The sequence below is a fragment of the Triticum urartu genome, chromosome 1A (assembly GCF_056163025.1).
Source record: "Triticum urartu cultivar PI428250 chromosome 1A, HENAU_Tu73, whole genome shotgun sequence".
Classification (NCBI taxonomy): domain Eukaryota; kingdom Viridiplantae; phylum Streptophyta; class Magnoliopsida; order Poales; family Poaceae; genus Triticum; species Triticum urartu.
In genome coordinates this window covers 364,578,886-364,603,214 of record NC_141873.1, presented here as the reverse complement: position 1 = coordinate 364,603,214, position 24,329 = coordinate 364,578,886, and the positions used below count along the sequence as shown (strand labels likewise).

At 47.2% G+C, this 24,329-nt stretch overlaps 2 protein-coding genes across 3 annotated transcripts; both read left to right on the top strand.

The window, feature by feature from the left end:
- The first annotated feature begins 337 nt into the window (after positions 1–337).
- LOC125512304 (MADS-box transcription factor 56) lies at positions 338–10,723 on the top strand. Of its 2 annotated transcripts, none has more exons than XM_048677406.2 (8): positions 338–539; positions 643–899; positions 8,543–8,621; positions 9,339–9,400; positions 9,477–9,576; positions 9,679–9,720; positions 9,868–9,909; positions 10,293–10,723. In XM_048677406.2, exons 2-8 carry the CDS (start codon positions 715–717, stop codon positions 10,470–10,472), a joined length of 690 nt encoding a protein of 229 aa, XP_048533363.1. In that variant the 5' UTR covers positions 338–539; positions 643–714; the 3' UTR covers positions 10,473–10,723. The 2 variants fall into 2 exon arrangements, with proteins under 2 accessions (XP_048533363.1, XP_048533358.1); XM_048677401.2 differs by having other exon boundaries at positions 339–539; positions 10,290–10,723.
- Positions 10,724–17,875: 7,152 nt separating this feature from the next.
- Positions 17,876–18,631, top strand: LOC147991248 (uncharacterized). The gene is made up of 2 exons (XM_087538587.1): positions 17,876–17,894; positions 17,988–18,631. Exons 1-2 carry the CDS (start codon positions 17,876–17,878, stop codon positions 18,629–18,631), a joined length of 663 nt encoding a protein of 220 aa, XP_087394713.1.
- The last annotated feature ends 5,698 nt before the right edge of the window (positions 18,632–24,329 follow it).

Genomic DNA, 24,329 nt, shown 5'->3' with positions numbered 1-24,329 from the left:
AAGTTAGTACAAAATTGGGTCATTTATTTTGAAACCGGAGGGAGTATCCAATAACATGCTGGTACTTAGCATTGCCAATCACCCACACACATCCACACAGCTAAACTTTGCTGCAAATACGCATGAGTTCGAGGGTTGTGGCCACAAAATCGTCATCCTCCGGGCGGGAGTTCCCCGTTAATTTCCGCGAACCAACGGCGACGGCCAATGGCGCTCCAGCGGGGGCTCCTGGGCGGGTCCCCTGATTTTTCCTAGGACGGGAAATTCCTCGCGCAGTCGTCTTCTTTATTTGGCCGGGTGGCTTCCTTTTGTTACCCCTTCGATACCTTCCCTCCCTCCGGCCGCCTTCCCACCCCGTCCACTAATCGGCAGCCGAGTTTTTTCCTCCCTACCTTATAAATCCAGTGCACAGTGCCCGCACCCACCCCACACCACGCCCTTTCCTCTCCGGGCTACGCGGGCAGGGACCAGAAAGGGAAGCCGCGGACGCGCCGTCTTCCCCGCTCCTCTCCTTCTCCTCGCTCGCTTAGCCATTTCTGGTGAGCGCCCTGCCCTCTCAGATCTACCCGTTTTTATCGCGTTTGATCCCCGCTCGCTCGGATTTACTCACTTAATTCCTCCGTTGTTCACCGCGCTGTGTAGTTGGTGATTGGCCCGTTTGCCGTTTTCGTCGGAGGAGAGGGGATCGATCGAGCTCCGCCAGCGGCAGGAAGGATGGTGCGGGGGAAGACGCAGATGAAGCGGATAGAGAACGCGACGAGCCGGCAGGTGACCTTCTCCAAGCGCAGGAACGGGCTACTCAAGAAGGCCTTCGAGCTCTCCGTGCTCTGCGACGCCGAGGTCGCGCTCGTCGTCTTCTCCCCTCGCGGCAGGCTCTACGAGTTCGCCAGCGCCACTAGGTACCCCCACGCAAACGCCAAATCTTGAATCTAGTTTCCCTGCTGCTGTTCGAAATCCGGTTGCTGCTTGGGTTCTTGGGTTCTTGGGTTCATGGGCGAGGCGACGACACCGTCCGGCCGTCTAGCCGGCCTTTGCATTGCCGCGGTTGCTATTATTGGAGGCCGCGAACTCTTGTAGCTGCTGCTGCCATTCTTCCCCAAAGTGTCCGTACGGACCCGCTGCACACAGCTAATCAAAAAGCACAGGCCTGCTAGCTCGCTCTGACTTTTGTCTCCGTCTCTCCCACAAATGTCACACACCACACCATAACCTTTGAGAGGCCGCTCTTCCTTCTCTCACTTTTGTCACACACACACGCACGCACTTTTTGGCTTTTGCTTTTCTTCCCCCCCTCGATTTCTCCAGCTCCCTCTCACTCCCCCCGCAGTATCTCATCTCATGGAGCCTCGCAGCCTGCATTCTCCCTGGCCTCTTCTCCTTCTTTCTTTCCTTTCGATCACGGCTGCTAGCGAGTCAAAGAGGTTCTGAAAAATGAAGGACACACATGAGATCGTGGCTGGTACATGGAGCACAAGGCCGAAATTAATGATGAGCAGCCAATGGGATCGAGGCTGGGAGTAAAAGGAGGCAGGCGTGCCCAGCAATTGCGGTGCGTCCGGGGAAGGAAGGCTGCGGCTACAGATGGAGAAACGTGCTCATGTGACGTCCGGACTCCGGACCGCGAGCTTCACCTATAGAAGCAAAGTAATAATTTCTCCTGTGTTGGCACTTCGCAGCACCACCGCTGATTTGACCTGATTTCTCTTCCGCTCTCCAGTCGCGTCAGTTCCGTTCGAGGTATGGCCTGTGATTCGGATGTGTGACCTTGGCTTGGTCACAGTGGCACCGTACGCTGATTTCTTGCTTGATTGGTTGGGGTCCGCGCTCCTTGCCAGTTTGTGTGGTACATGCGATACTGTAGTTTCGGGGAGCTTTCTGATCCGGGTGTCCTTCGCATTTGACGAGTTTTAGTTTAGTCCTGAGCAGGAAAACTGCATGTTTCGCCTCGGCCTGTAGGGTTTCATGCGTTGATCCTCATCAGCTGATTCGTCTTAATTTAAGTGTACGAAAGAGTGCTTACTTTGGTTGGTAGACCGCGGGCTAATCAAACCTTAAACTTCTGTATGAAATCATAGTAGTAGTATTATGACAGGTCGTTTTTCCATGTTTTGGCCTAAACTTTCAGTATTACATATGACCTAGCCATATTTGGTCATTTTTCTATCTCCATGTCGGTAGAATTTTTCCCGCCAACACTGTTAAACACATCACTTCTCCCGACCAAGAACGTAGTCATGTCTTAAAATTTGGCTATATATTGTGTGACTGAACCAAACCACGTTCAAACGTACCAGGCAGGCCTTCAGATAGGTTCGTGCATAGCCAATTGGTAAATGCGATAACGATAGTACATCCTTTTGTTAGTATTAATTTTGCCATGTTTTATATGCATTCATCTCTCTACTTAAAACTAACAAGCAACCTGTAATTTTACTAGGATGAGATAAGAATATTTTCTACAGCCTGACCAACGAAATAGTACGGTCACACATAGGTTTCACACACTTCAAATTCGAAACAAACATGCATGTTATCTGTTATGTAGTAACTCTATTGATGAATGAATCCAGTTATATTATTAGACTAATCTTTTAACTCATAAAAATATGTTTAGGTGGTACTCACAGTAGTCTATGGAATAATTAGACTACATTTGGTGAGATAAGTATTGATTTCTATATTGTATGCTTAGCAACAAGTTAATGATAGGTCTTGAACAATTACACACTGAAGGAACTTACTTTACTATACTAAATTTTTATTAGTATAGAAAATTATTAATAAAAGTATTTATAAGAAATAGTAAATGTTATTATTTAGTATAGCATTTTTTTCTATTATAGTAAATATCACATGCAATATTTATTGTCCATGTCCACTTTTAATGGAATTATATTTTGCCGATTGTACTGTAGTATTTGGACTAAACATTGAGCATTAATTATGATGATTATTTTTCCCAAACAAGTATTTTTCCCGTTGAGTATGACAAATTTGTTTCCTTAGATAATAATCATTTGTTCCCCGTCTTATCTGCTACTCTATTAGCTTGGTAGGCTAATATTTAGTTTGTTCTTATCCGCGCATGTTAGAAAATATTTATATGTAACCAGGTTTATTGCGTGGCAATAGTGGGCGTTAATCAATAAATTTTATCCAGCCTTTCTGATTTTCCTGCACTTGTGGCGCAACTAATTCTAAAGATGTGCAATGTCTACTTGGTTCGGAGACACCTTAACCAATTCTAAGACACTGTTGCCAGATTGCTTGCCTTAATTGACACACTGCCCCTTTGTATCATGAAAGATAATCATTGCCGACTACAGTGTGAATACGAATACCCCTTTAGCATTATCAAATTACCTTTCACAGTCTAAAACTGTAATTTTTATGTAACCTGAACATGCAATTTAATATTCATTGTTGTTCATAGTTTAACCAATCAAAGCTAGCTATGGCATTCATTTCTGAAACTGATTTGGCTAATGAATGTATTAATCTGGATTTATGCGCACCTGTACGTCCACATGTATATATGTACTCTTTGGCTTTGCACAGAGCTAGCTCAACAGGCACAAGTTATCCATTTAATAAGTGCCAATCAATGCCTAAAAACATTTCACTCCATTCCATACTAATTGGACCTGTACGTCCGGCCGAAACTCTAGCCGCATTTCATTCCATTCCCCTCGACTCCAATCTACTCCCTCTACCCACAAACTTTCGTCCGGCGTTCTCCTTATCTTCTCCGACATGGCGGCCAGCGGATTCGAGTACTACACCTCCAGATCCGTTGACCTCGAGCTCATCCCACACGGCCCCAAGAAGATGACCATCCGCCTTGCGCTCTACCGCTCCCGGGAGGAGGCAGTCATACGGCAATGCTCGAACTCCTTCCGCCGGGAATTCATTGTGTCTGCCCAAATTATGCATGGATCCGGCATGAGATGTGTTGCGGTTGCGTCACTGGAGGCGGTAGGTTTGTCTGACGCCCGAACACGCCGGTGGATGTGCAACCTCTTCGTTGGCGCGCCGAAGCGGAGGTGAACGCATGGGAGTCCGCTGACGTCAATATGGCGTGGCGTGCCCGCCGTGCAAGGCAGCGGCGTGGGAGACGGCGGAAGCCCTCACGGCGGTGGACGTTGGCGAGGTGGAGTAGCATTCTCCGGCGCCCCGTGTCGTGCACCAGTCCGGGCGCCGCAACCGCGTTGTGGTTGACATCGCCGGCTCCTCCCAAGCAAATCCATCATCGTCTCACATCCACCGGCATAGTGAAGGTTCCGGACTCCGACGAGGAAGAGTACGGTATGGGAGACGGTGGCGCCTTGAGTCCCCTAAGCCGGTCAGTGTCCCATGTCCTACTCTACCTTGCCGACGACCAGACCAACACTTCAAGGGGTGCAACCGGCTGCTGGACATGGGCACGGCGGAGCCGCCGAGGTCCGCTCAGATTAGGTTTTACGTTGCATGTAATAATATGTATTTGGTGATTTGAAAATGGTGTTTGTAGTTGTGGGATCAACTTTTTATGTGTTGTCCGGTCATTGTCCGGTTCGCGGCCGGGCGTGTCCACGAGCATTTGGAGGCTGGATTTATGCAATTGCGGTTGTATATGCTATTACTTCGGCCATGCAATCCTCACATGGTCACATATCTTTTGAATCTGGTTCATCAAATGGCTGAACCGAGTTAGCAAAATCGCATCCAAATATGGATTTACAATTGATAAATCGCCATTAGAGTTTCATCCATTGTAATTTAAAGAGGGGGCATGCTAGTAGCAATGTTTTGGCTACCGAGTGATCTTTTTCTTACTTAGGCCTTGTACAATGCAAGATATTTAGGAGAGGTGCTTGGAGAAATAAACCAGACTTTTCTTAAACACCCGTGCTTATTTATACAAGGCAGATGCTTAATTAGGCGTCTCTCCTGTAGAAATTGGCACGGTGCTTTAGAAAAATCCGGTTTATTTTTCTAAGCACCTCCCTAAACATCTAGCATTGTACAAGGCCTTAAAGGGGCCAGAGTTTGCGGTTACCATGGTTACACATTATTAATACGCTTCCCTTTTGCAAAAGAAAAATGAATATGCTGAAAGTTACATCAGTTCTCTAAATAATTAAAACTCTGGTAACTGCACGGTAACCACTCAATTATGAGAAAATCCTTACTAATTAACTGGGCCAATCGGAACTAAAGGTAGTTCATTTTTGTACCCGTAAGCTCACTTAACGAGGGGTTGGAAATGCAATTGGCGGTAATCAAAATTACCACCCTGCCTCGCACTACCAGTTATGTGGGGCAAGCATTACCGCCACCAGCACAAAATCTTGGGCTCAGCTGAACCATCTCTTGTACGCAACACAATGCTCGTGTAATTCTGGCATCAAAGAAATAAATTGAAAAGTGGAGGGTTTACCTCAAGATCAATCTACCTCCCCCCCTCCCCCCACCTCTCTAGCTGCCACGACGCCTAAGCCCAAACGGCCTCATACCTCCAACATCCCACGATTATCCCTCCATAATCTAGGTCGTGACTACTTGAAGTACCTCCTCGATCAATGCTTATCCACCATCCCTCAACACCACCAGGTTAGCAAGCTCCTCGGCTATTATTTCTTCATTGAATTTCGCATGGGCAAGCTAAACATTGTGGTTGATGCCTTACACTCTTGGAAGGAGCACCAAGGATTGTTGACAACACTGTGTAACCCATCCTTCATGCTCTTGTCACCTTGCGCACATATATGGGCACATAGCCGACACGTGGATTTGCAACAACAGCAAAAGTCAGGTAACCTCGGGGCAGTTTAGGGTTGCACGGACGGCCTTCCAAGATTTGGTGGACGCATCTACATCTTGCCATCCTCTCCGCCATTCCCACCATACATTCCTTGGCTCATGACACGGCCATGAGGGGATTCAAAGGACATTGCACTGTCTATGTATTGACTTCCATGTGCCAAGTGCTCAATATGTGTTGTGAATGACTTTGTGGGTATTTGCCCATTTCCCAACAGATTAAGTTTCAGTATATGCACCCAAGAAGCCTCTTGCAATCCATGGCACTCCCATCCCATATTTGGGTAGATATTGGCGCCTTTCATGAGTGCGTGGAAAACCAGTCGTTCTTTTATTGATGGGTCTTTTCTCATTGATGGCACACTTCATTTTGCTTGTTCATCCTCTTCCTAATAGTAATAGTCACCCATGCTTTCTTCACCTACATTGTATGGCTTCATGGTCTACTAGAGACGATAGTGTATGATTTAGATCCTGTCTTTACAAGTAAGCTAGAACTCTTCAGCCTCTCTAGCTAGGCACATGAACTCTGCTTTCCATCCTCGGTCTGAAGACCAAACAAAGTTTGGCAATCATGTAATTGCAATGTATCTATGATGTATATAATAAGCGGTCATCGCCGCACTTGGCTCCGATGGTTTCCTTGGGTAGAATTATGCTATAATACACCCTTTCATACTGCAATAAGGCGTACTCCATTCAATGTTGTTTTGGGCATGCCCCTGGCTCTATGGTTCTATGATACTGGTGCGATAGTTGATCCCTTACTTTAAGACCTAGATGAGTTCATTACTGATGCTCAAGATCTTCTTCAGGCCAAGTAATATTATGATGCCAAGCATTGTGAACTCTCCTTGAATACTGATCAACGGGTTAACTCGGCCTACACACCATTCAATGGCTTCTTTGATAAATCATGGAAAGTTTGTGCCACGTCCACGCGGTAGGTCACCAGGACATGTAGCTTGCGTACCCCGGCGAGGGTTACACGACAAAAGTGCCCAAGTCCATGCTCCATTCGTTGTACATGAGCACCACCTACAACATCACAATCCCTTTCATTGCCAAACTCGCGCCTCCATCTCCCATATTGTCGCAGACGGCTCAATGTCGTGCTCGCCAAAGACAGAGGTTGGCACAACCATGGCACCCGCCAATACCAAGATGTCGCCGCTTCCAGGCATGTGAGGTCGCTGGTGTTGACATCTGTAACGCCCCCAGACTGGCTATCGGGTATAAGACCGCTACACCTGGCTATCACCTGGGATCTAGACTGACCTGACAGATCAACACTAGCCTTTCCTATGCACTTTGTCTTCACTCGTGCGCACTCAGGATCTCAACTTCTCAGTCGGTCATCCATCCTCAAATTACCTAAGGCCAAACATTCTTAACTTGTATGTTATTTGAAGAAGAGCTTCCAGACAAGAAGGTGCACCTTGTTGATGTGAGTAGTCTATCAATCATATTAACCCAGATGTTCTATAACAAATTGCGCTTCTGGTTGTAAAGTACCGCCATATTGTGCGTGCAGAGGTGCAGATCTGACTCCAATCCGGAGCAATGCCTTGTAGTTGGTACTGACGTGGCTGCGACGAGAGGGGGGGGGGATGTCTCTTGGTCATGTAGTCGTGGGCAGTGGTTGGCACCATGGTTGGCGTGTGTAGGTCTTGGCAGCAACGCCCCAGTGCGGGCACTTTCTAAATCTAACAAGTGATGGGGTCCATGATAGAGGATGCAAGGGTGGTGTACCGAAGATACAAAGGACGTATTGAATAGATTGATTTGGATACAAAAGACTATATACTCTTTTTGATTGAAGGAGTATCTTCTAATCGCCACCTTTAGTGGCTGTTTGGATATACATAATAAACCATGAGTTTATAGAAAACTAGTTTTTAGCTGGCTTTTAGTCAAATGAGTTTTACTAGTAGCTTTGTGAACAATCAGTGTAGGAAAATTAGTGTTTGGGATTAGGAAAGTGTAGGCTGGACTCCTGATTTACATGTTTGGATAACAATCCATATTCCCCTCTCCGTGAGTTGTGGAAGTAGGATCGCATGAAAAAAGTGTGGGGCGTGAGGAAGTTAGTTAGGATCCAGTATTGCTAAATCACGTTTTTGGAAAAACAACAAATAGTCGTTTTTCTACAATCATGAAATTCTGAGTTTCCTAGAAACAAGTTCTTCGTATAAACAGATTAGTTAGAATAGCTAGACAAATTTTATTCGGTTAGACAGTTTTTCTAGTTTATAGGAATTGCGTTTTGCATATATATATATATATATATATATATATATATATATATATATATATATATATATACACACTACCTATACAAACAAACCCTTAATCTACATCAAAATCTGTAAACTTTTCTAGGGGGGTGTACCTTAGCAAAGTTAAAGAAGGATAGTTTAAGCCAGATGTTACATTCTTTAGAATCTCATTTCTGACCTTATTTTTTTCTTGAAAACTAAATATCATTTCCAATAATATTTGTATATTTTGATGTTGCATTATTGGCACTTTATATTCAATATCTCATTATTGATTTTATTTGTCCTTAAAAATATTTACCATTTCCGACATTGTTTCTTTATCTTGATCTCCATAATCTCTGTGGCAAAATATGCATTCTTGGTGCTCAATCATAATATGCTTAAAATCTTTATTTCTTTTGACAGAAAGTAATTATTAATTTCTAACTTTAGTTTTTTTTATTGTATGTGCGATTCAGCTTGCAGAAATCGATTGACCGCTATAAGGCTTATACAAAGGATACTGTTAATAACAAGATAGTGCAGCCAGATATACAGGTGAAGATCCTAATATATGAACTTCCTGGTTGGTTAAGACTTGAATCATCCTTTACAATTATGTGAATAATATCTGACAAGTGATATCAAAGTTATAGTACACCTCCATTTTGTATATATTGAGGCGGCCTTGTTGTTCAGAATATAGCCATAACACAATATAGCAGTGACGCAATTTGCTGTCTCTTACAGCAGTATATTAATTTGTCAGTGACCGGCATGACAACTATACATATTGATCCACGCCACTGTAAATTCAATTGATATATAATAGCTAAAAGGGAAACTTTCACCTGCACAACCCTTATAATGTAGTACTTAATGTAGGAATATGATCACAATATGCTCTCTTTAGTACTGTATTTACCATGTTGACTAATGACTGGATGCACTTCTACACCTTCAATGAATACAGCAAAACAAATGTTAATATTGACATGGTCGTGCATCTAAAGTTCAAAACCGTCAAGGATTATGCCATTCTTCATTTAACCAATTAAAAATCAGGAGCCATCAATGTTGTTGCAACTAATTTATGCCAGCTCACTATTGCAATGTCACATGGACGCATGTTACGAGCAAAAACATGATATATACTGCCCTTTAGTATTTTGTATGTATAATAAGGACTTAAATTTTTGCTCTGGGCATTATAGTATGGAATGTGACGTGACGACACACATTCTTACGCTGAATCATCTGGATTCTGAACTGCAGCAAGTCAAAGCTGATGCTCTAAGCTTGGCAAAGAAACTTGAAGCTCTTGAAGATACGAAGCGGTAAGCAATCTTGTCACTTCTGAAGCCTAATTATACTTAGACAGCCGAAAATAATGCTGTGTTATATGAGGTGCAGAAAGATCTTGGGCGAAAATTTAGGAGGATGCTCTACTGAAGAACTGCATTTTCTGGAAGGAAAAATTGAGAAGAGTCTCCGTGTCATCAGAGGAAAGAAGGTTGGCTAGTTCAAAACTCTTGAATTCCACAAAACAGCTGAGCTGCTCAATTTGACACGAACTAACATGAATCTGTGTATGTGTTCACTGCACTGCCGTCAGACCCAGCTGCTCGAACAGCAGATAGCTAACCTGAAAGAGAAGGTATATCCCCAACTGATGCATAACCCCGAAGGCCAGAGTAACGTCTGGCGTGTTTTTTTTTAATAAAAATCTTACAGCAGCCTATATACTTAACTCACAGTACACAAGCCAGCTAATTCTTCATGCTTCTTGTATCTCTATGTTCAGGAGAGGACGCTTCTCAAAGACAACGAAGACTTGCGTGGAAAGGTGATGACTTTGAACAAACTACTACTCCCTCCGTCCCATCATATAAAAGCCTTTTTGACACTAATTAGTGTCAAAAACACTCTTATATTATAGGACATATCATTCAGTCTCGCAGTGCAAACTCCGAACTGCTCGCCTCTTATCCTCGACCCTCCAGCCTTGCTTTGAGAGTACGAATCTCAAAGCAAGGCTGGAGGGTCGAGAATAAGAGGTTCCATGTAGCCTGAGCTACAAAGAAACTTTGTGCAAGTAGAACTGCAGAGCACTTGATACTATCTTATATGCAAGAGACAGAGAGAGCATAGCCAATTAATCTCTCACCCATCATGTAATATGTATGGAATTCCAATCAGCCACTGACGTCGATCTTGTCGCTGCAGCAGCGCAACCTTGAGGCGCCGCTGTTTCTTCCTGCCCCGAACTGCGTTGCACCCCTGCAGCCACGTGGCGAGCCGGCGCCAGAGCATCAGCCGGTACCGAGAGACGATGACGTGGAGACGGAGCTCTACATTGGGTTACCCGGGGTTCGCTGCTCCAGCCAGCGATCAGGTCAAGCCAAATAGCTAACCCGCCGGAAGGATGAGCCCACGCGAATAAACTCTCTACAGATGCATCAAGTGCCCAAGCAGTAGTCGACCGTTTCTATTATTCTCTATATTTAGACGAATCTGTAATCTCTTGCAAAGCTAAATTAGCGGCTGCGACGATGACAAACCTGCAGAGAACCTCTGACGACTCAACTCAAGTTGAAATGCCCAGCACACCAATTGTTTCTTGGCCTGGCTGTATATATAGAAATTACGAAGTTGCTGTCTCTCATGTCCCTATTGTTTCTTCGTTTCCGGGCATTGTCGTTGTAAATTAGCGGTGATCATGGTTTGTTCTCCTTGTAGCCGCGCCCCTCTGTGGCGCCGGATCCCCTGAACTGTTTGCTATTTCTACTTCTATAATAATATCGACCTGTGAAGCTTGTGCAAAATGAACTGATCGATATCTATAGTAAGGGTAAAAAAAACATTAAAAGACATCTAAAATGTTGCTGCTTTCGATTCTATTGGACTGTTGCTTGTTTGAGTTGGATTATATCGAACTCTCAGGATTCGCGACACCGGGTATCAACGTCGTGCCCCTTCAGATACCGAGTTGGTGCGACAAGTCCGGGATTGTTTCTCTTGGACAGGGAGTGTTTTTGTTCGCTGGGAAACCATTGCAAGACAAAAAAAGGCCCCAAAATGCTATTGTGTATTTGGCAAAAAAAAAATGCTATTGTGAGCTCGAGCTCACGTGCTCTCAGATGAACAGTAAAATCCGAAAAAATATTTAAAAATTCTGATTTTTTTTTGTCAAGAAACATTAAAGATCTTTCTACACGCGTGCAAATTTTTGCAATGGAATCACATTTGCAGATGTGTCAGCAAAAGAAAAAGTCAATGCTTTGAAATGCTTCCAAAAACACACTGTTTGGAGCATCGATTTTGTTGTTTTTGCCGGTACCATCGTGTTAGACTGTATATATACGAGGACTCTCGTATACATCTGTAATTGTATTGTATCCTTTGGTACTCCTATATAATAAGATAGCCACACCCCGTTTAGGGTGTCTGAGCAGTTTCCCAAACTATATGTTTTACATGGTATCAGTTTAGGGTTTCGATGTCTTCCACTGCCCTTGTCGCCGCCGCCGCCGCCTCGGCTTCTTCCAACATCGCCGTCCCTGCCTCGGCCCAAGCACCGGCCTCCACAGCCGCTCCCTCGTCGCCCTTCATGGTGTCCCGCCCGCTGGCCACGGCCTGGTGGCAGGCTCAGCCGCCCGGCGGGACTCCCGCGGGTCAGATCGGATCGAGCGGGTCAGGCGGCCTGCCCCCGCCGGCTTCTTCCGGCGCTCCGTCCTCGACCATCGCCCCTGTGCTGCCGGGTCCTCGTGACCCTGCACCCGCGCCTGTCGCGGCCCCTCCGTCATTCTACGGCCCGCCCTGGTATGGCGCCATGCTGCCGTCCTCGTCGGCCTGGCCGGCGCCCTACGGCGCGCCGCCGGTGCCGCCGTATGCTGGGCAGTCGCACCCCCAGCCCTACATGGTGCCGCCGCCGTCCTCGCTGCCCTATGGGGCTGCACCTCCTGTGCCTTCTGGAGCCTCAACTGGCCCGGGTGATGGCTCTGTGGCTCCTGGCGCCTACCCGGCCCCTGGCGCCTATCCTTCGTCGCCGTACGCGGGCGCGTCACTGGCGATCGCCCCTCATCACGACACGGATCCTCTGTTGGCTTGCTATGCACCACCGGCGCCGACTCATATGGACCATGCGGTGGCGCCGACACCGTTCTACTTCTCGCACCTTCTTCCGGTGAAGCTTACGCCGGATAATTATTTGTCATGGTGGGCTCAGGTGTTGCCTCTCCTTCGCAGCCGTTACCTGGAGGGTTACGTCGATGGCTCCATCCCGTGTCCGCCGCCGTACCATCCGACGCATCACGTGTGGGTGGCCCAGGACCAGGCGATCCTCTCCGCTATTCAGTCATCGCTTTCTCCGAGCGTGTCGTCGCTGGTCATCTTCGCTGCGACGTCGCGAGATGCTTGGTCGGCTCTTCACAGCAGCTTCGCCTCCCAATCTCAGGCGCGTGCTCATGCTATCCGCACCGAGTTGGGGGAGACTAAGCTCGGCGGTCTCACCATCACCGAGTACTTCACCAAGATGTCTGGCCTCGCCGACACCTTGGGCTCGATTGGACAGCCGCTTGGAGATGAGGATTTCAGCACCCACGTGCTCAACGGCCTTGATGACGACTATGACAATCTCATCGAGAACATTCATGGCCGTGAGGCGCCCCTTCCGCCGCGAGAGCTCTATGCGCGTCTTCTTGGTCGTGAACAGCGCATCAAAGCGCGTCGGGCCTCTCCGAGTTTCGTCTCCGCCAACGCCACGACCCGCGGTAAGCCACAGAAGCCGTCGCCGCTCGGTGGGAAGCCGGCACCCTCAACCCCGCAGGCTCCGCGGGGCGTCGTGCCCTCCATCACTGGCGGTACCAGGCCGGTGGCTTGTTGTCCCAGCTGCGGTGCTCAACAGGCCTGTCAGCTGTGTGGCCTTGAGCGTCACATCACCTCTCGCTGTCATCGACGCTACAAGCAAGATTTTCTCGGCCTGGACAATAATGGCAAAGGGAATGAGAAACAGACTGCTGTGGTGACGAGCCATGAACATGGGCACACTCCGTCTTACTCCATTGATCCTACATGGTACATGGACACGGGATCCACGAACCACCTCACCAACGAGATGGGTAAGCTTTCCACTCATGACCGTATCGCGGTCATGATCAGGTGCACACCGCCAATGGAGCAGGTATGCGCATCTCCCATGTTGGTCAGGCTTCACTTCTTGCATATAATTGTTGAAAACTGCATCTTTCCAATGTTCTTCATGTTCCCACTGCTACACGTAGTTTGTTGTCTATTCCTCAACTTACTCGTGATAATAATGTCCTTGCTGAGTTTCACCCTAAACGTTTCTTTATCAAGGATCGGGACACGAGGGCCGTTCTGCTTAGTGGTCATCTTCGCCATGGCTTATATGCTCTTGACGCGCCGCCCACATCTCCTATGCAGTCTTCTCCTTAGGCGTTCAACGGTGTTCGTGTGTCTCCCACACATTGGCAGATGTCCTCTTGCAAGGACTTAGTCGTGGAGCCATCGCAACTAGGAAGCTTAAAGGGGTTAATCGGGACAAAGGACACGAGAGGTTTATACTAGTTCAGCCCCTTACGGTGAAGGAAGGCCTACGTCTAGTTGGGTTGGTATTGCTTGAGGTTTCGATGACTAGGGAGCGAGATACGCTATGCCTGGCTCTCGATGAGTTGTTTTCTGCCCTAAGCCGCCGGCGGGTTGTCCCCTTATATACACGGGTTGACACCCTGCGGCCTACAGAGTCCCGGCCGACTCATAGACAGTCTCCGGCTCGGTGACTAGTTAATTCTACCTTATGATACAAGTCATGCCATCATGGCGGTTTACCACTATGGGCCTTAAGTTGCTTATGGGCTTTAGACCCTTTATTGAACCGCCATCTTCATGCTTGATCTTGGGATTCTTCTGATGAGTCCTTCTTTGCGTAACCCGGCCCCTCCTGGGCGGCTTACAAAATAGTTATATCCCCAACATTAGGCCCCAGATTGATTTGAACCGGTTCATGTCAATCTTAAAATACCTTAAGAAACAAGCCTTCAGTCTTCTTATCTGCACAAAGGTTTTAACCCGCCATGACGTCATCTTCTGGATCCGCGTTAACCCGTCGTGACATCATCTTCAATTAAATTCATATTTTACTCCATCATATCTTCCAACGGATCTTTGCCTTTACTGACCATTCCGAAAAACGAGGCGTCGGGGTCGCTGGATAATGATGTTCGGTCCCCTCATTTCTCGCGCTGTCTCAGTCGGCCCTTCCTTATAAATAGGTGCGACCTAGGTCTTTCCCATTCTCCTTCCTCGGTCGTCTTCCTCCTCGCACTGTTTCTCTGCCGCTCGAGCTCTGCCGCCGCCGCCGCAGATTTCCTCGTCTTCTCCAACTCAGGCCGCTGCATCAACCTGACTTGACCAGAGAAACACGACGGAACCCTGCAACAGCTCTGCATCTGTAAGTCCTTTTCCTTCCCTGCTTTTAGATCTGCATTGCGGCCTCCCGAGTTCGTCAGTGTTCATCGCCGCCCGTTGCAAACCCTTGATAGTTTTCCTCTTCTGTGCTCCTTTTTGATCTTTAGACAGTTAGAACTACTGCGGTGGCTGTTCCGCACCCATCTCGAATAGAAATAGATCTCATTTCCCTTGTTTAAAGGCCTCTTTCGAGTGTATGAACTTCTCTGCACTGGTTTTAGGTCTAGAAATTTTTCTTTTCAGAACGATCGTTTGATCCAAAATAATAGCTGCAACTTGTGAAACCTGTTTGTTCCACACTTAGCCAAAAAACGCCATCTGTCGACTCTGTTTCAGCCATAGTAGTTCATGTGACCGGTTTAAGAAAATACTGACTGTCAGCACTGCCTGCTTTTGGCGACTTAAGACAATTTTCATCATCTTTAATACTTGCAGCTGTTTAAACATTATCACACAACCACCTGTATGTCATTATGCCCCTACTTAAGCCGCCATCTCAGACAACCCAATAATACTTATTCTCCGGGTTATAATAAACCGGAAAATTTCCTTTATCTTGTTGTAGGCTTCAATTTACTCAATGGCACCCAAAGCTGTTAAACCTCCGATTACCTGCAACTGGGTCCCATCCATTGTTACGGAGAGCAAACTGTCAGAGTTTGTGAAGTCCGGCCATCTGCCCAAGAAGGACGTCATGTCTTATCGTGCTCCTGACCCGTTTGAAGAGAAACCTCAACCCAAGGAAGGGGAGGTGATCATTTTTACCGATCACATGAGTCGGGGATTTGCTCCTCCCGGTTCAAAATTCTTTAGAGACGTTTTGCACTTCTTTGACTTAAGACCTCAAGACATCGGGCCCAACTCCGTGTCAAATATCTGCAACTTTCAAGTTTTCTGTGAGGTTTACCTTGGAGAAGAACCCAGCCTACTCCTGTTCAGGGAATTGTTCTATTTGAACCGGCAGAATGAACGGGCCAACGGGCCCAGTCTGGAGCTTGGTGGCATATCAATTCAAAGGCGGAGAGACTGCCTGTTCCCTTATGCTGAATTGCCGAGTCATCCAAAGGACTGGAACCAGACATGGTTCTACTGCCAAGATACTTCTCTGGCTGGCGAAAATCCACTGCCCGGCTTCCGCGCATTGCGCCTTGAACCTACTCACCCGCTGCCGGATAAGTTGACAGCTATTGAACGCCTGCCACTCACCCCCAAAATCAAGAGGATTAAAGCTCTTTTAGGGAACGGCTTAGATGGCATTGACTTGGTCCGAGTCTGGATTGCTTGGAGAATAATTCCGTTAAGCCGCCGCCCCGGCTTAATGTGTAATTATTCAGGCAAGAAGAATGACCCTCAACGTCATAACCCTGACGACTTACCAGATGACGTAGTGGAAGCTACAACTCAGTCCTTGTTGAAAGAGGGCACAGTGAATAGTAATGCCTTCGGCTTACTACCTTTTTGCCAGAAGAACCCGGCCCCTGCAGTAAGTTTCCAGCCATCGGGTTATGTTTTATCATGTTAGGCTATATTCTTACGCATAACCAGTTATAACCTTTTACAGGCAAATGATAGCTTCTGGAACACGCAATATGATCATGAGGCGGCCAAGAAAGCCAGGGCGGCCAAGAGAGCCGAAAAGAGAACCACCAAGCCCACCACCTCAAGGAAAAGGAAGCCAAGCGCCTCTGAGCTATTTCAGCTTGATGATACTGATGATAATGAGGAAGAGGTAACCTTTGAAATTCCCTTTCTCCTTTATTTCTACCTTACTGATGCTAACCTTCTTTCAGGAAGACACGGGCAACAGCCAACCCGTCGAGGAAGAGGTAATTGTAATCTCCTCCGACTCCGAGCTTCAGCCGCGTCAGAAAATTTGAAGAGTAACCCGGAAAGTAAGATTTTCACATCCTTTGGCTTACCAAGATCCTGACTTTCTTTTGAAGCGACAGAATTATGAGAGCCGGAGGCAGACCCGGACTAGCAAAGACGCGTAACTCTCCTTCGGCTTACCTGATGAGACCAGGAAACGCCAGACTGAGGTTATCTCCGATTTACACCTTCTTTTTCCTTTGGCAGGCTTCATTTGTTAGCCTCTCAATTATTCTGACTCCAACTATCAGGATATTTCACCTTCCTCCGGTGAGTCTATGCAGTCCAACATGCCAGCCTTCAAAACTGCTCCCGGGTAATATAAACTTGTTGTACCTTATGCTTTATTTTACTCATATTTGCTGTATTTAACTTGTCTACCTTTTCCACAGTGTGCAAGTAAAGCCCAGCAAAAGGGCAAAAAAGAATAAGCCGCCCCAAGAGCCGGTTGTGACTGAACCAGAGTTGGGCACAGCTACTCCTGATGCCTCTGCTCACGAGCCGCCGCCTCAACCGTCTCATGATGTTCCTATATCTTCCTCTGACCTGCCTACTGAACAAACCCTCAACGATTCTGGTAACTCGGAGGCTCCTAGCCCCGCCAAGGCAAATGATCAGGAAGTTGAAATTATCAAGACTCAGTTTGTTGAGCCGGCACAGCCATCTGCACTTGCCAAGTGTTCTAAAAAGGAATTGGTGGAATGCCGGAAGGCCAAGCTGGATGTCGCTGACTATACTCATTTGAGTATTGGAGAGATTGTCTCCGGCTATATCAATCAAGTACAAAGCAGACGTGACCTGGAAATTGACATGGTGAAGCAGATACAGCAAAAATCTGAGGTATGACTTATGCTAGCTTACTTTCAATCACACTTACTGTACCAGCCCCCAAGTCTATTGCTTATGAATAAATATGCTGTAGACTTAGAAAAATTATTAGAGCTACTTACCCGGCTTAAAGAAAAAATAATTGAACCGGATGTAACACAATACCTTTAACTTGCGATATACATTAGCCCCCAAGTGCCAAAAATCTTTGCTTGCAAGGTATTTGGGACTTAATATTCAGGACCGGCTTAATAATTTAGAAAGCTTCGGTATACATTAGCCCCCAAGTGTCAAGTATCTTTGCTTGCAAAGTGCTTGGGACTTAATAGTACTTACCGTAACTTTTATTACTATCTGGTGCAATGCAGGCCACCATAAGTAAATTTGAATCGGAGATTGCTGATTTGAAGAATCGCCTGGCAACCCAAGAAAGTGAAATTGAAAAGGCCAACTCCAAATTTGAATTCAGCGTCTCTGAACAAGAGAAGTTGAAGCAAAATTTTCAATCAGAGAAGAAAACTTGGGCTGATGAAAAGGCCGCACTGGTGACCCGGGCCGAGACAGCAGAGGCATCGCTTGCGGAAGCAACGGCCGAACTGTCCGACTTAAAGCGCCAGATATCTCGAATGGTTTCAGCAATCTTCGGTGAGTGACTTATCCAAACCTTAAACACTGCAAAACTCCTTGAATGACCATTTCAGTTGTCTCCTCTGACTCACCTTATGCTTAATAACGTAGGCCCCAGGAGCACAAATCTTAAGCAGAACATGGTGATCAAGCTGAAGGCGGTTTATACTCTGGTGGAGCAACTCTACACCGGGTCGCAACGTGCTCTGGCCGTTGTGGCTTTATCAAACGATGTTCCTTATCTCCTGCAAGATGTGCTGAAGCGGCTTGCTGTGCTACCTCAGCGAATCCAAGAGTTAAGACGAGCATCTGCAAGAGCCGGAGTTATAGCCGCATTGAGCCGGGCCAAGGCGTGGCTTCCAGAACTAGACCCCGCTGACATTGCTCTTGGGTATCCAAGTTTAAAGGAAGATGGCACCATGTTTAATGATAAGGATTTCACCGCCTGTGTGAAGGATATACATCCGGTGGCTACTCTTATTGGGAACGATACTGTCCTCACCAAGTGTCAGCCGGGTTATGACAAGGAGAACCGGAGAATCCCCATGCCACATTACGACGATGTCAGCTTGATCCCTCCAACCCGTAAGCACACCTTTGCTCCTGAAGTCGACCCAACCGGTTTAATAGATGATGAAGCTGAGTTTGAAGCCTTGAGTGGCATTGACTGGGCCTCATCATCCTTCCAGGACAAAGCAGTCGGCGGAGAGACAGAGAAGGATAACCCGGGGGCTTCAAGTCAACCCCAAGAGTAGCTTGTCAGGCACCACCTGCTTATGTCATCGTAGAAAACAATGCATCATTCAGACTCGGGGAGTCTTGTAACAAAGTAAAAGATACCTTGAGTTTTGCTATGCCTTTGCGCATGCTTATGGCCCTTAATACTTGCATAAGCCGCCGCCATTATTCTCTTTGTAGTTTGTATGAATCTGTTATGTCCTTTGCAAAAATACCTTGCATTGCCCTGTAGTGCTCACAGCCGTTTTTTCCGGCTTATATAAACCAACCCCTGAGGGTAAACTTAACTCCTGAAAATTGGCACATATAAGTTCACCTGGTTCTTAACAACCTGATGTAACTAACATTAATTCTGGAAGATTGTAATGTATTCCATTGTATCTTCAAGAGGGTCACAAGATACCTAATGTTGGCACTTGTAAAATATGATGAACAAAATTCAAGGGTTTCTGATTTGAATACGATCGGTGACCCGTTCCAAAGGGGTTGAGCTAAGATTCGGATACGATCTGTTAGCCCCTAGTGGCTGTGGCGATGCCAATCAAGTGGGTATCGACAGTTATGTTCTCTTTGGTTCGAATACGACCTATGTTTGAACAGGAAGCCCCCAAGTGACCATAAGAGTTTTTTAATGACGCTGATTCGAATACGATCCACGTCAGACCCAAAAGGAGTTAAGCTATGATTCAGATATGATCAAGAAGCCCCCAAGTGGGTTTGGCAGTATGCCGATCAAGCGGGTATCGACAGCTATGTTCTCTTTGGTTCGAATACGACCTATGTTTGAACAGGAAGCCCCCAAGTGATCAACGGCTAGATTCAGATATGATCATAAGCCGGACCAAAGGAAAGCCGGATTCAGATATGATCCGCTTCTCCTTGGTTATCTCCACCACCTGTCAAGGAAAAACACATAAACCTTTTTTGGGAGTGGAAAAAAGGACAGAGGTCCTGCTTTATTGCTTTATATAATATACATAGTATAAGTATATACACATTAGAGCTGACGGCTCAAGTATAATAAGGCCGAAGATGGGCGATATTCCACGGCCGACGGGTCTCGTCCTCCGACTTACGTGAGTCTTTGTGCTCTCAAACGTCGATAAGGTAGTATGATCCATTGTTCAGATTCTTGCTGACCACAAAGGGTCCTTCCCAAGGAGGGGATAGCTTGTGTATGTTAGATTGATCTTGTATGAGTCGGAGCACTAAGTCGCCTTCCTGAAAGGTTCTGGACTTAACCCGGCGGCTGTGGTAGCGACACAGGTCTTGCTAGTAAATCGCCGAGCAGGCTATTGCCAAGTCTCGCTCTTCATCCAACAGGTCAAGTGCATCTTGCCGAGCTTTTTCATTGTCTTCCTCAACATAAGCCGCCACACGGGGTGAATCGTGACGGATGTCACTTGGCAGGACCGCCTCTGCTCCATACACCATAAAGAAAGGCGTGTAACCCGTAGATCTGTTAGGGGTAGTATTGATGCTCCAGAGTACAGAAGGTAACTCCTCCACCCAACAACCCGGCGTCCGCTGTAAAGGGACCAAGAGCCGGGGCTTGATACCCTTCAAGATTTCTTGATTGGCTCGTTCTTCTTGGCCATTTGATTGAGGGTGAGCTACAGCTGAAACGTCAAGCCGGATATGCTCTCGTTGACAGAACTCTTCCATAGCTCCTTTGGAAAGGTTAGTACCATTATCAGTTATGATGCTGTGTGGAAAACCAAAGCGAAAAATCACCTTTTTCATAAACTGGACTGCTGTGGCTGCATCACACTTACTGACTGGCTCCGCCTCCACCCACTTTGTGAACTTGTCAACTGCCACCAAGAGGTGAGTCTTTTTATCCTTAGATCTCTTGAAAGGCCCGACCATATCAAGCCCCCAGATTGCAAACGGCCAGGTAATTGGAATCATCCTTAACTCTTGAGCCGGCACATGGGCTCGTCGTGAGAATTTCTGACATCCGTCACATTTACTGACCAGGTCTTCCGCATCAGCATGAGCCGTCAGCCAATAGAACCCATGACGGAAGGCTTTGGCCACAAGAGATTTTGAGCCGGCGTGATGACCACAATCACCTTCATGAATTTCACGAAGGATCTACTGACCCTCTGCAGGTGACACGCAACGTTGAATCACTCCAGTGACGCTGTAATGATGTAACTCTCCATTGACAATTGTCATGGACTTGGACCGTCGGACGATTTGTCTTGCCAAGGTCTCGTCCTCTGGCAACTCTCCCCGGGTCATGTAAGCCAAATAAGGCACTGTCCAATCCGGGGTAACGTGGAGAGCCGCCACCAGCTGTGCCTCCGGGTCTGGTATTGCCAGATCTTCTTCTGTAGGTAACTTAACAGAAGGATTATGCAAAACATCAAGAAAGGTGTTAGGCGGCACCGGCTTACGCTGAGACCCCAACCGACTTAAGGCATCCGCCGCCTCATTCTTCCTTCGATCAATGTGTTCCACTACGTAACCCTTGAAATATCCAGCCACAGCATCGACTTCACGACGGTAAGCCGCCATGAGGGGATCTTTAGAGTCCCACTTTCCTGACACCTGTTGAGCCACAAGGTCTGAGTCTCTTAAGCATCTTACCCGGCTCAAGTTCATCTCTTTGGCCATCCGGAGACCATGGACCAGGGCCTCATACTCAGCTGCATTGTTAGTGCAAGGAAACATAAGCCGGAGCACATAACAAAATTTGTCACCCCGAGGGGAAGTTAATACAACTCCAGCCCCCGAGCCTTCCAACTGTTTGGACCCATCAAAGTGAATAATCCAATAAGTGTTATCGGGGTTCTCCTCAGGTGCCTGTAGCTCTTTCCAGTCGTTGATGAAATCCATCAAAGCTTGGGACTTAATGGCAGTGCGCAGCGCGTACTTCAGACCATGAGGCCCGAGCTCGATGGCCCATTTGGCAACTCGTCCTCTAGCCTCTCTGTTCTGAATAATGTCTCCCAAGGGGGCAGAACTTACCACAGTGATAGGGTGACCTTGGAAGTATTGCTTCAGCTTCCGGCTTGCCATGAACACCCCATAAACAAGTTTCTGCCAATGAGGATATCTTTGCTTTGACTCGATGAGTACCTCACTGACATAATAAACCGGCCGTTGAACCGGGTGTTCCTTACCAGCCTCCTTGCGCTCTACCACAATCTCCACACTGACGGCTCATGAATTAGCAGCCACATATAACAGCAAAGGCTCTTTGTCAATGGGAGCCGCGAGAACTGGCGGTTCAGATAACTGCCTCTTCAAATCCTCAAAAGCAGCATTAGCGGCATCACTCCAGACAAAGGTGTCTGCCTTCTTCATTAATTGGTACAGCGGTAGGGCCTTCTCACCTAACCGGCTTATGAATCGGCTCAAAGCGGCAACACGACCCGCCAATCGCTGAACATCATTAATACATGCTGGTTTAGCCAAAGAAGTGATTGCCTTAATCTTCTCCAGATTAGCCTCGATGCCCCTGTTTGAGACCAAGAATCCCAAAAGCTTGCCTGCAGGCACACCAAATACACACTTCTCCGAGTTAAGCATCATTTTGTAAACCCGGAGATTGTCAAAGGTTTCTCTGAGATCAGATATCAAGGTTTCCGCCTCTCTGGATTTCACTACTATGTCATCCACATAAGCATGAACATTGCGCCCAATCTGATCATGAAGACAATTCTGTACACATCGTTGATAAGTCGCCTGGGCACTCTTGAGCCCAAACGGCATAGACACATAGCAGAAGGCTCCGAACGAGGTGATGAAAGCCGTTTTCTCCTGGTCCTTAACTGCCATCTTGATCTGATGATAGCCAGAATAGGCATCCAAAAAACTCAAACGCGCACAACCTGCCGTAGCATCAATGATTTGATCAATACGGGGGAGAGCAAAATGATCAGCCGGACAAGCCTTATTTAGGTCCATGTAATCCACACACATCCGGCAGGTGCCATTTTTCTTGAGTACGAGCACCGGGTTAGCCAACCATTCTGGGTGAAAAACTTCAACAATAAACCCAGCCGCCAAGAGCCGGGCGACCTCTTCTCCTATAGCTTTTCGCCGCTCTTCATTGAATCGCCGCAGAAATTGCCTGACCGGCTTATACTTCGGATCAATATTAAGAGTGTGCTCAGCGAGTTCTCTTGGTACACCCGGCATGTCAGAAGGTTTCCATGCAAAGATGTCCCGGTTCTCACGGATGAACTTGATGAGCGCGCTTTCCTATTTAGGATCCAAGTTGGCACTGATGCTGAATTGCTTAGATGAATCGCCTGGAGTGAAATCAACAAGCTTAGTCTCTGCAGCCGATTTAAACTTCATGGTCGGGTCATGCTCCGTAGTCGGCTTCTTGAGAGAAGTCATATCTGCCGGGTCAACGTTATCTTGATAAAATTTGAGCTCCTCTGCTGCACAGACAGACTCGGCGTAAGCCGCATCGCCCTCTTCAGACTCCAAGGCCACCTTTCGGCTTCCATGCACAATGATGGTACCCTTGTAACCCGGCATCTTGAGCTGTAGATACACATAACACGGCCGTGCCATGAATTTGGCATAGGCTGGCCGCCCGAACAAAGCGTGATATGGACTCTTGATTTTGACCACCTCAAAAGTTAACTTTTCCGCCCTAGAATCATGCTCGTCTCCGAAGGCCACCTCTAGCTCAATCTTCCCCACAGGATACGCCGACTTACCGGGCACCACTCCATGGAAGACGGTGTTGGAAGTCTTTAAATTCTTGTCAGTTAAGCCCATGCGCCGAAAGGTCTCGTAATAGAGGATGTTGATGCTGCTACCTCCATGCATGAGCACTTTAGTAAACTTATAACCACCAACTTGCGGTGCCACCACTAGGGCCAGTTGACCCGGGTTATCAACCCGGGGAGGGTGATCCTCCCTGCTCCAGACAATAGGCTGTTCCGGCCACCTCAAGTAACGAGGGACTGCTGGTTCAACAGAATTCATAGCCCTCTTATGAACTTTCTGATCACGTTTAGACAAACTTGTAGTGAACACGTGATACTGCCCACTGCTTAACTGTTTCGGATGGCTCTGATAACCCGACTGCTGCTGCTGCTGACCTCCTTGACCAGACTGCTGTTGATTATAACCACCCTGGTTTCCCTGAAAACCGGATCCTAAACCACCGCCCGGGCCATGAAAGCCGCCGGCTCCTGAACCGCCGCCTGGGCCTTGATTTCCATCAAATGTGTGAGAATTCTTGAAAGCTTTCATGATTGCGCAATCCTTCCATAAATGAGTCCTTGGTCGTTCCCGGGTACCGTGTTTTGGGCAGGGTTCATTGAGTAGTTTCTCGAGAGACGGACCTGACCCACCAAACCGGGGTGGCTTTCCCTTGCGCTTCTGATTGTTACCCTGTGCATTGGCCACAAATTCTGGGTTACTGTCCGCCTTACGCTTATTGCCTCCTTAACTCACCGGGTTATGCTGCTGACCCTTTCCATTGCCGTTCTTCTTTCCCTTCCCTGTCTTTTCCTCATCAGACGCGGGATCCTTGGTACTATCAGAATCGTCATACTTGACTAAAGCCGCCATCAGCGTCCCCATATCGTTGCAATCACGCTTAAGGCGCCCCAGCTTCTGTCTCAGAGGCTCAAAGCGGCAATTCTTCTCCAGCATGAGAACTGCTGAGCCAGCATCCATCTTGTCAGACGAATGTATTATATCCTTGACCCGGCGCACCCAATGAGTCGTAGATTCACC